This window comes from Coffea eugenioides, chromosome 5 (genome assembly GCF_003713205.1).
Source record: "Coffea eugenioides isolate CCC68of chromosome 5, Ceug_1.0, whole genome shotgun sequence".
NCBI classification, from domain to species: Eukaryota; Viridiplantae; Streptophyta; class Magnoliopsida; order Gentianales; family Rubiaceae; genus Coffea; species Coffea eugenioides.
The window spans coordinates 12,277,164-12,290,006 of record NC_040039.1 but is presented as its reverse complement, the minus strand read 5'-3'; the positions used below and the strand labels follow the sequence as shown (position 1 = coordinate 12,290,006).

At 35.1% G+C, this 12,843-nt stretch overlaps 1 protein-coding gene across 1 annotated transcript; it reads left to right on the top strand.

Moving 5' to 3' along the window:
- Nucleotides 1-34: 34 nt before the first annotated feature.
- On the top strand, nucleotides 35-12,254 carry LOC113771180. Its single transcript, XM_027315793.1, has 10 exons — nucleotides 35-253; nucleotides 897-961; nucleotides 5,037-5,117; nucleotides 5,798-6,056; nucleotides 6,247-6,435; nucleotides 6,661-7,675; nucleotides 7,810-8,714; nucleotides 8,847-8,960; nucleotides 9,072-10,821; nucleotides 12,025-12,254. Exons 1-10 carry the CDS (start codon nucleotides 35-37, stop codon nucleotides 12,252-12,254), a joined length of 4,827 nt encoding a protein of 1,608 aa, XP_027171594.1.
- The last annotated feature ends 589 nt before the right edge of the window (nucleotides 12,255-12,843 follow it).

The window sequence follows — 12,843 nt, the reverse complement described above, 5'->3', positions numbered from 1 at the left end:
GGAGCTCTAGGAGGACATAACGATAGAGCAGGAGATGACGAATGCTCTTAAAGAGCAGCTACAGGTAGTTAATGACCGCCTCACTAGGGTAATCAGAGAGGTTAGGGATCGGTCTGGAGGTAATATTGATGAGTATGAAACGCTAATCCAGAGAGTGATTGGCGCTAACGCACCTATGGAGGTTCGGGGTGACGGAGCCCCTAGAAAGGGAGATGCACCTAGTTCTACTCACATGAGAGAATCCTTTAGATCGGTTGGAAACTAGGTTAGAGCTCCTATGAGCTATGTTTTGATTCCAGATGAGGGTTAGTTTGGTTGTTTTTGTACTTTTGGCATAGTTTTTGTACATTGTACTTTTGTTATTATCCCACTACTTTTAATGGGATTGCTTTTACTTGTATCTGACTGTTACTGTGTGACATGTATGATAAAGTTGTGTTAAATATATTTGACTTTTGGCTTGTTTATACTTTTTGCGACTTGTCTATGCATCCATATGTCTTTAATATTGTATTTGCATTTCAACCTTAGATTGGTTAAAAAAAAATGGAGAGTAGACGTAGTGGACGAGGTCGTGAGTGCGGATCTAAGCAACCCTTAAATGAAGGGGGTAACCGGGAACTAGTGCCTGAACAAAATCGTGAACCGGATGTCGATCTTAACGCTCAAGTAGCCACCGCTATCCAACTTATGACTGATTTTTTAGCCCAAATAGTGGATCGTCAGGGCCAAAATCCTGTTAACCAACCCGAAAACCCTGGGAACCATGTGGAGGGTGAAAAAAGAGCTCTCGAGCGATTTCAAAAATTCTCTTTATTTATATGTTTTTATATGTGTCGAGTCATCTATTTTTCTTGACTAAACTTGTTTTTGAGCAACTTTGAAAGCATGTTTAGGACTTCAAGAAGAATAGGAATCATGGGGGAACAATGTTTGAGAAGTGGAAGACCGGCAATGGATGGTTAGTACATGCAAAGCTCCATGGATGAAGGTAACTAAGAAATTACTGAAGGTATGTCATTCGAAAACGGTTTAAGGAGTTTAAAAGCTAAACTTGATGTTACAACGTTAAAAGTTCAATTGGACACCATTATGCATGAGATTGAGCAAAAGAGAAATGTTAGTACTTTTAATTCTTATCATGTGATTTGTGACTTGTGTGGAGCTTATCATGCTATTCATACATATAGACAAGCACAAAATGTGGATTTTTTTGATATATTTGGGCATTGCAATCCTTATTTTGATTAATATGGTTTTAATTGGGGCAATTCTTATGCTTATGGTTTGGATAATCAACGTGCTAATAGTGGTTCTCCTTGTTTATATGATTACCCATCCGAATGCGTCTAATATGAATCTAAACCATCTTGGAAATTAGCTATAGAAAAGCTAGCACATTTAATCTCCGACCGTTTTGATAAGGTTGAGGATATATTAGATGAATTAGCTTCTCACTTTGGTGCAATACAAGAACAATTGCATATTTTGTGTGAAGTTATTTTTTCTAATGATATGCAAAATGACCCTTGTATAAATAGTGGGACTATTGTATGTGAAAATGGATTGCATTTTGATAAAAATGATGCATCTAATATGTATTTTTGATAAAAACGGACATTTAAGTGGACAGTACATATTATAGCTGAAAATTGTTTTCACGTTTATATTTATAGTTGGTTTTTATATAATCACCTATAATCGATATTGACAATTTGGGATTACTGATGCAATGGATCACAAAAGGTTTATAGCAATTGGTAGACGTGATTCTATGTTTTTAAAAGTAGGAAAATTCTATGGTCTCTTCTAGAAACTATTTCTTAGATTTGTATCCTTGATGATAAAAGCGATTTATATTTTAAATGGTTGAAATTATTATCTTATAAAAAAACAATTATTTCACTATTCAATGGTAATCCAGCATATGGTACGATATTTTAAAAATTACTGTAGAAAATACCTTAAAAATAATTGTCGGAAATTGAAAGTAAACGAAAATTTTGAAACTATGGAGGGGCCTGGAGGTAAACAATTCACTTTACAGCAATATTGGTTGTCTACATCTGCAAATGTTGTCTACATCTATAATTTTAATAGTTATATTTCTTGTTTTTGTGTCTACATAGTTAGTGAAATTTCTATTAACAATTGTTAGTAGTAATATTTTTTGGTTTAGTGTCTGCACAGTGATTGGAATTTTTGTTAGAGTAAATGGCATCGTCACTAAACTATCTAAACGGTTCAGGCTTGTCATAAAAAAAAAATTTTTTTGGTTAAATAGGTCACTCAATTCCCTAAAATGAGACTTTTGAATCATATCGTCCAATTTAGCCAATAAATGACTCGAAAAAAAGCATATTTGACCTGCTTTTATAGGTTTTCAAAGGTTTTCAAGAAAAAAAAAGAGTCTTAGAATTCAGGTTATTTCCAATTGATTTAGAAGAGAGTGACCCTAAGTGCCTGTCTTAAGGATTATTTCCAGTTTTGAGTAGCCCCTAAATTATTGCCTTTATACGGTTTTGTCCCGTCAATTATAAATTGTCACAAATAAGCCCTTGAACAAAAAAAAATGCTTAGTTGAAGGGCTTCCATTAATTTTGGTCATTAGAGGTGACAAAATTAGGGGCAAAACTGGCAAACAAAAAATCAACCCACGAAAACAGCCTAAAAGGCCTTGTTGACTAATTATTTTATCAAATTAGAGTTAGAGAAGATGGAAGATGAAAGAAGAATAAAAAAAATTAAATTCCATGTTATTAGTTGACTTAATATAGTTGGTTTTTAATCAAATTGTGGGTTGGTTTTTCTATTTGATTGGTTTTGTCCCTAATTCTGTTATATTTAATGCCCAAAATTGACAGAAATCCTCAAACTAAGCATTTTTTTTTTTGTATTTTGTGACAATTTATAATTGAGATGTCAAAACTGTGCAAAGTGAATAGTTTAGGGGCTTACCAAAAAGTTTCCTCTTCATTTTCTGATTAGCAATCAAAGCAAAGTTTACTCTTAGATGAAGCCAATCAAGATGCCTGCCGCTTGAGAAGTTTGGTACTGTATTCCTTACAGGCTCTTGGTAAAGCCCAAAAATTTCCACCATAAAACTCTAGGAGTTAAATTTCATGAAATCAGTATATTAGGGAAGGCAATTTACACACATAAGAATATATGGGGGAAAGGGAATAATATCAACAATAATACATCAATCAAGCACCACAATAACAAAGCTATCAAATTTCACTCTTTATTCTTCTCATCTGACAACAATAATAAGAGTAATAAGACTTCCTACGTATAGACTAGATCACTTGATAAACAAGTCTTGATAACCATAATAAATTGCCTTATGAAATACCAATTCCTAAATAATAAAACTATCATAATTTGACTCTAATAAACTATTAAAAACTTGACTTGACTATAATATTACTACTAAACAATAACATAGAAATTTTTTGGCTTAATATGCCAATATTGCCTCTTTTAAATCAAACTTTCCTATGAATTAGGTTCATTGCAATCACATATAATAATATACTTTGTAAAATTAGGCAATAACACTTTGTACTGGTTCTTCATCTTCAAACACTTTTCTCATTGTAAGAATCTAAACATTTGGATAGACTTTTCGTTGCATAATTTGATGTCAATTCATTGACAATTCAGTTCATAATTTTAATAATCACAGTTTAATAGATAGGATTTTTCTTCTATCTCTATTGTCACACTAACAATCAATCTAACAATTCCCCGAACCAATCTTATGATCCAATCTTCACCGACTGAATTATCTAGAACCAACCTAGTGGCCTTACTTGATCAACTAACTTCTTTGTAGCAACTTTTAGGCTCTATTTCGAATAGTAGAAATTATTTAGACTAATCTCATATTGGAGATAATTCTTTAGTGTTCAAAGGCACCCCAAGATCAATTTTTTGAACTTAGTGATTTGATACTAGATATTTACATAAAAAATTGCACGGAAGGATTTTCTGCCCACCCAAAATTTTAACTAATGAACGCTATAAGTCCTCAAAATTGACCAATATACGGCAAATTTTCAAATATAGCTCTAAGTTTCGTCAGCATCATGTTTGAAACTTCAGTGGACTGAAATTGATTTACAACTAGATATTAGCAAAATATGAGATCCAAATTAGGAAAATATCGATTAGGAAAACACAAGAAAGTTCGAAATGAAGTGACTTGCTTTTAGAGAAGTTATAATCAACTTATTTGATATCAAGTTTTTTTTTCAACAAAATTGTAGTTAGTTTGGACGAATAATCTTATTCTCCTTTAACTTTTACCAATTTTCCTATTTATCCATACTAGTAGAGTGGAGAAATTGACTAACTTATAAACTTGGGGATGGCCAAACTAAACATTAAACTAGATCACAGTGAAAAACATGAAAATTGTCTTAATTGGTATTGAACTTAGTGACCAATTAAAACCCAATCCAATAGTTTGAATACCTAATGGACACTTTTAAATTAGTCAACTATTAAATACTTATCCAAAACTGCTAAATAGGTATAGTCTTCCCTAATTTTAATGTTAAACACTAAATCAAACCTCAGTGGGGGGAGTAAAGTGAAAATTGCCTACTTAGACTTTTCTTGAAGAGACCACTTTGAATCAAATTTATAGGATGAATAATGTAATGGACAACTTTTAAAAGTTGAGGGACCAAGTCAGTAAAAGTCATCAACTATAGGACTCATTCACCTAATTAGTTTGGGAGCTGTTTGAGACAAGTCTTCACGGTTAAGAAGATGAAGAAAATTCAGCTAAGTTTTGTGGTAATCAGATGGCTGCAAAAAGAGGGGTAGAACTTTTTTTTTTTCCTCGAGTCAAGGATCAACAACACACACAGTTAAATTAAACACTCATGCATTATGCATTAATGAGCGGTAGAACTTACAAATCTTACATATATAAAGCGAGAATCCGCTTGTGAACAGTGAAAAATGGGCCGGTTATATCGTTATTTTTGTGACGTTGAGGGGCTCTTTGGTCTTTTCCCATTTAGTGGCAATGCTTTTACCCGCTGGTTCTCTTGCATTGTAGCTTTGCTGAGCATTTTGCTTTTGTCTGCTGACTCTCCTCGATTGTAGCTTTGCTTTGTCCGCGTGGCTCTCTATTTTGATAGTCAGCAATTACTATTAGTTAGTGGGCGGTTGGTTTGGTCTTTTGCTGATGGGTGGCAGTGCATTTTGCTTTTGTCTGCTGGCTCTCTCGCATTGTAGCTTTGCTGGGCATTTTGCTTTTGTCTGCTGACTCTCCTCAATTGTAGCTTTGCTTTGTCCATGTGGCTCTCCATTTTGATAGTCAGCAATTACTATTAGTTACTTGGCGGTTGGTCGGTTAGCTATATCCTTTCTTTTCTCCTAGCTTTTTTTCTTCTTCTTAGGTTCTGTTCTTCTTCTTAGTTTTGTTTGGCAGCTTAAGAAATGCCGTGGAAAGTTTTCTAGAGTTTCCTATTGACGCTTTATATATGTAAGATTTCGTCTCACGTGTCTGTTTTTGGCTCAGATTTTTCTTCTTAGTTTTCTTTCGCAGCTTCGGAAATAACTTGAACAACTTATGCGGTCAGCAGGATCTTTTTTTTTAGCTTTCACTCTTCTCTTTGGTTTTTTTTGATAGCTTCGGAAATAACTTGAGAAAGTTTCTTTTGGTTTTAAAGTACCTCGCTGTTTCTGGAAATTCATTTTTGTTGCTGTGGTTCTTTTGTATGGTTCATTTTAGACGTTTGTTTGGTTTCCACTTCAGCTGTGTATAATATGCTTTCAGAATGGGTCGAAATAGAGTATATGGAAGTTTGGAAGAGGCTCGTGCTGAGAAAAATCGAAGGAGGCGCGAGCAACGTGCTGCTGCTCGGCGTGGGACAAAGAATGATGCACCATTAGGAGTGTGTACATTAGCTGTCACAGCTTTTAATATACATGACTCAAATGCTGTGAATCAGCCAAATATGGGTGTCATTGAATCTTCATTGGGTTCAGGCTCAGTATTGCCATTTGCAGAGAACAATGCAGAGCACCTTCAAGCTGTATGTCTGTGCTTATTTTGAGCATGTCTCATGCAATATAAATTGTTGTTTAAATTTTTTGGAATAAATGTTAAATTATTTATGTTAACAGTGGTTTCACCTAAGCATGCACTTTGGTAAGACAAACGAGTTTGACTTAGTTAAGCATACTAAACTCACAATCTTTAACTATGCTTTGGGTGTTTTAAAGGAAAATCAAGGAGATGTATCTAGGTCTACTGGTAATGGTGCTAGCGAGGTTCCGACAACTAATTCAGATGCCGGTGAATCATCTTTGCATAGGCGACGTCGGCGTACAAGACGTTCTATGACTAATCCATTGAACACAATAATTACAGAGCCTGCAGTATTGCTTAGTAATGCAGAGCAATTCCCAACCGTATGTTTGTGCTTATTTTGAGCATCTTTCATGCAATAAGATTGTTGTTTAGACCCCTTGCAATAAATGTTAGACTACTTATATTACCGGTGGTTTTATCTAGGCATGTGCTATGGCTAGACTAACCAGTGGGTGAGATATTAGTTTTTGTCTATTATAAGTCAGATTGACTGATTTAGGCACACTGAATTCATTGTCCTTAAGTATGCTTTGGCTGGTTTGCAGGAAAATGAAGAAAATGTCTATGCGTCTATTGCTGATGGTGCTAATGAGGTTCCATCAACTAATTTAGATGCTGGTGAACCATCATTGCGTACGCAACGTCGGTCTAGAAAACGAGCTATAACTGATCCATTAGCTACAATAGCTACAGAACCTGCTGTATTACCTGATGTTCCAAGTTGTCCGTATTGCCATGCAAAACGATTTCATCAGGAACCGCCTGGTTTTTGCTGTGCCTCCGGTGAGGTACAGCTATTATCTACTGAGATGCCGAGAGAACTTATGCTATTATATATAGAAGACTCTGATGAGGCTGCTGAGTTTCGCAGATGTGTTAGAAGCTATAATAACATGTTTGCATTCACTTCGATTGGTATCCATCCTGATAAATCTTTGGCTGCAAACTACAATGGAGTTTATACATTTCGAATCCAGGGACAGATGTATCATTATATTAATCCACTTATTCCAGAGGATGGTGAGAAGCCACGGAACTTGCAACTTTACTTTGTTGACACTGACCATGAAACAACGCAGCGGCTCTCAATTTCACGTAGATTTCAAGAAACACTGGTGACTAAGCTTGAGGAAATCTTAAAGATTAATCCTTACTCTGCATTTTTCCGAGGATTACAAGATTTGCCAGGCATAGATGATTATAAGATTGTACTTGACACCACGCCTGCTGTAGATCAACGAGTTTTCAATAAACCTACTGTGTCACAAGTAGGAGCTGTTTGGACCGAGAGCACAAATTCTGAACATGTTAACTCTAAACACATACAAATTTATGGAAAGAATGGTCAAACGCAGATTGTTAAGCATTATTTTGCTTGTCATGATTCGTTGCAATATCCTCTTATCTTTGCAAATGGAGAGCCAGGTTGGCATCCAGGGATTGAAAAAATCCATCATCCAAATAAGAGCAACATTACATCAGTGACTTGTGAGGGAGAAACTATTATAGCTGCAACTACAGCAACGACAGCAACTGATATCATTGATGCAGAAAATAGAGGTATTGCGAATAATCATTTTTATATACCATCGTTAACCTATGAATATTATATTTCCTTATGATATATACTAATCTTATGTAATCTATTATCTTTATCAATAGATAATATAAGTATCATTATCTGTTTGTTTCAGCTATTAACCAAAGAAAAAGAAAGCGCAACACAGTTTCATGTCGTGAGTATTATTGCTACAAATTGCAGATCCGAGATGCTGACCGGTCAATGTTATTACATATAGGGAGATTACTACAGCAATATGTAGTCGATGTCTATGTCAAGATTGAGTCAATCAGATTAGATTTCCACAGAGGAAGAAGCAAACAGGCTCAACTTCGGACAGAGATTTATCAAGGCATAGTTGATAGTATTTCCAACGGTGAATCATCATCATCAAGTATTGGTAAACGTATTTTTCTACCAGCTTCGTTCATTGGTGGCCCTCGAGATATGCGACGACGATATATGGATGCTATGTCTTTGGTTCAAAGATATGGAAAACCGGATATCTTTTTGACGATGACCTGCAACAAGAATTGGCCTGAGATTAAAAAAATGCTTTTGCCAACTGACAAAGTTGAGAATAGACCAGATTTAATATCTCGAGTTTTTCGTGCAAAGCTTCAACAACTGAAAGATGAACTTCTGAAAAAGAATATATTTGGAAAGGTAGCAGCTTATACATATGTGATTGAGTTCCAGAAAAGAGGTTTGCCTCATGCTCATTTCTTGATAATTCTGAAACAAGGATGGAAGATGTACTCTCCTGAATCATACGATCGCATAGTGTGTGCTGAGTTGCCAGATGCTAAGCAGTATCCTTATCTTTATGAAGTCGTTGTCAAACATATGATGCATGGTCCTTGTGGTGCTATGAATCCAAGTTGCCCATGCATGAAACAACACATTGGATGCAAGGATAATTATCCTAAGGAGTTTACAGAAGCCACTCGTCACAGTCACAACTCCTACCCTGTTTATCGACGACGAGATTTTCAGCAATCAGTAACTGTTCGTGGACATCCTCTTGATAATCGATGGGTAATACCATACAATCCCTATTTACTGTCTAAATTTAATTGTCATATAAATGTAGAAATTTGTTCAACAATTCGAGCTGTCAAATATATATATAAATACATCTATAAAGGCCATGATAAAATTCTATATCAGTTGACTAATACGGGGCCTAATGAAATTGTTGATGAAATAAAAAATTTTGTTTGTGCAAGATGGGTCTCTCCTCCTGAAGCAATGTGGAGAATCTATGCATTTGACTTAAATGAGGTACATCCATCAGTAATTTCTTTGCAACTTCATTTGGAGAATAAGCAATCAATTACATTTGATCAAAACCAATCGTTGCAAAATATAATCAGCAATCCATGTTCCTCACAGACAATGCTTACAGAATTCTTTAGCATGAATTGTTATGATGAATACGCCAAGCATTTGAATTGTTTATATATAGAGTTTCCTGAGTATTTTACTTGGAATGCACAATCAAAATATTGGAGTAGACGAAAAAGAGGAGAAGTTATTGGTCGTATTTTAACTGCTCGCCCTACTGAAGGGGAGCGATACTATCTCAGAATGTTGTTAATGCATGTTAGGAAGCCTACTTCTTTCCAAGATCTAAAGGTTGTCAATGGATACGTATGTCAAACATATAAAGAAGCTGCAAATTTACTTGGCTTATTGCATTCTGACAATGCTGCTGAACTTTGCTTACAGGAAGCTTCTGCATACCAGATGCCAAGTTCTCTTCGACAATTATTCGCATCTATATTAGCTTATTGTGCTCCTACAAATCCACGAGAGTTGTGGTTGAAATATGAAGATTTCTTATCTGAAGATATTCAACATAGTACATCACTTGAACCACACTTTGTACAAATACGAGTGCTCCAATTAATTGATTCGTGTCTTCGATCCATGGGAAAAAATATTGCTGATTATAATTTAACTGATATTCAAGTTGAACAGCTTTCGCAAGATTTAAGTACTAAGGAAATTGATGTTGAAAGAAGCATAGTAGTATCTGACGAAGATCTTCGTGCATTGCATCAGTTAAACTTGGACCAGAAATCAGCATTTGACAAGATTATGCATGCCATTGACAATAATATCTCATGTGCATTTTTCTTAGATGGTCCAGGTGGAACTGGAAAAACTTTCTTATACAGAGCTCTCCTTGCAGCAATACGATCAAAAGGATGCATAGCACTAGCAACTGCAACATCTGGAGTTGCAGCTTCAATTTTACCTGGTGGCCGTACAGCACATTCGAGGTTTAAAATTCCATTACAAGATAGTGATACAGCAATTTGCAATATTGGAAAGCAAAGTGCTATTGCTAAGTTAATAAGAGATGCAAAAGTAATTATTTGGGATGAAGCAAGCATGGCAAAGCGTAGCTCAATAGAAAAATTTGATGAATCATTAAAAGATATCATGAATAAAGATGCCATATTTGGTGGTAAGATCATTGTTTTTGGTGGTGATTTCCGACAAACATTACCAGTGGTCACCAAAGGGTGTAAAGAAGAAATTGTCAATGCTAGCTTAGTAAAGTCTCCTATTTGGCCGTACCTCATAAAACTAAAACTATCACAAAATATGCGAGCTCAGTTAGATCCTTATTTCTCTGATTACCTTCTTCGAATTGGCAACGGTACTGAAGCAACAAATAAGAATGATGAGGTGCGTATACCTGAAGGAATGAATTTGGTATTTGTCGATGACGATTCATCAGTTGATGCGTTGATTGCTGCAGTATTTCCAAATTTATGTGCTTTTGCTCATTGTCCAGATTCTATTGTTAACCATGCAATTTTAATGACAAGAAATGATTTTGTATTTGAAATTAATAACAAAATCATTGCTAAATTTCCAGGTACAGAACAGGTATATCTAAGCCATGATGAAATCCTTGAGTCATGCCATCAATCAGAGACAGAAGATTTTTTGAATTCATTAACGCCTAAGAGCTTGCCTCTTCACAGGCTGATATTAAAAATTAATTGTCCTGTCATGTTGATTCGAAATATTAACCCTGCTGAAGGCCTATCTAATGGCACCCGACTCCTATGCAAAGAATTTGGAAACAATGTAATACACGCAGAGATTGCTTGTGGCTCTTTTAAAGGTAAGCATGTTTTCATTCCTCGAATTCCTTTGCAAAGTTCTGATGATGATTTCTGTTCAACCCCTTTTAAAAGAACACAGTTCCCTCTAAGGCTTTGTTTTGCAATGACGATTAATAAAGCACAAGGACAAACATTGGATTATGTTGGTCTATATTTAAAAGAACCTGTTTTCTCCCATGGCCAATTATATGTAGCATTATCGCGTGGCAGAGCATCAAGTAATGTCAAAGTATTAATACGACCTCCAAATCTATTTTCTAGAATAACAAATCTTACAAAAAATGTAGTGTACAACCAGATCATAGCTGCAGTCATGAATAATTAATGAGTTCCTGCCAGTGGTTCATGTTTACATACAATAAGGTATGTTGTCTAACTCTTTATGTAAATTTCAATTTCAGATTTATGTTATTTATACCTCCTCACTGCTTTCTTTTTTAAGATTTGGAATTTCCAAGTTTCTTGCATGAATGAAGAATGTATTCTATGCTAAACCCAAAACCAGGAACTTCAGCAAATGTCTGGTCGTGTACTTTGAATACTAGGTTGACATAAATTTTTCCCCTACTTATCTTTCTCAATTTGATTGTTATTCCTTTTTGACGTAAAGTTTTTTTTTTTGGATTTTCGAATGTGGATTTTCTTTCATTTTACACAACCAAGTATGAATTGATTGAAATTATATGAAAGTTTAAATTTTACCATGCCAGGCAGTGTTGCGCATAGAAATTTATTAGTTTGTTTAAGAGAATATTGATTCTTGGACTCCAGAAAAAATTGAATCAATTTTAAAGATTTGATTATTGGTCTTGATAGCAACTTAATTGGTAAGTTGTTTGAACAACTCTGTTTTCAATTATCTGATAGGTCTCTGTTTGAGTGTAGCTTGGTTTGTTAACTTTGGAGATTGTATATGAGTATTAAAAGTTGACAACTCTGGACAAATTGCAGGTTAATCGCCTGTTGGAATTCATTCTTCACAGTCTTTACAGTCACAAAGAAGTTTTACTTCGATAACTAGCGAACTCTTTCATGAAGTTGATTCTGATGTTAGAAAAGCATATTGCAACTGTTTAATTGATCTTTGTATCAAGATTGATGTCTTCGAGAAAGCTTGTGAGCTGCTACACCTCGGCCTTAAACTTGAGATTTATACTGATATACAATCTAGAAGTCCAACCCAATGGTCTTTACATTTAAAGAGTCCCTTAAAAGTGAGGAGGAGCTGCCTTCACCGCTTGGGATCAGCACTGGTCATGGAAAACATAAATATTCAGAGAAAGGTCTAGCAGGTGTTTTTGAGTCACGTCTAAAGGAACTGAATGCTGCATTCCACGAGGTACTTGACAAGGCTGGGTGGTTTTTGACGACAAAGATTGCAGCCACATCATGGTCGGAGTCTAGAAGCACTCCTGAAGTAGTTGCTGCTTAAAGGTTGTTCTTTGTCTAGCTTACATTTTCAATACTAGCTTTTAATTTTGATAAAAGATCTGGGAAAAGGGTATAACCTATTTTGATTCTCTTTGTTTTTGTTAGTCTAAATCTCTCTCTAGATTAATTTTGTCATGGTAATGCTCAAAATGTAGTTGCTATCAGATGATTTTTCCAATTTCAATTGAGCTTATGGTGCAAGATTAAAGGATAACTACTCTTTAAGTATGCCTGGTAATATCTTATGGAAACAGCTTTAGAGGAAATCAAAATGGTGAGGGATTGACTTTGGACTTATGATAAATATTGCATTTAATAATTCATAAACATCTGCTAATTTTTTCACTAATAGGGATTTACCTAGGTAAATCAGATGCTCAAATTCTTCGACTGATGTTCATATCAGCATGAAACAAGTAACTGAAATTATTAAGTTATGTTTAAATTTCATATTCACTGAAGCCTCCAAAAAAGATTTGATGTCACTCGGGTCTAAATTCCCAAATACCACATGTTTAGAATTTCCAAACTCATCTGCATGTTCTGTTTCTCTAACACATGGAAAAACCTCCTGAATCCTATCTACATTT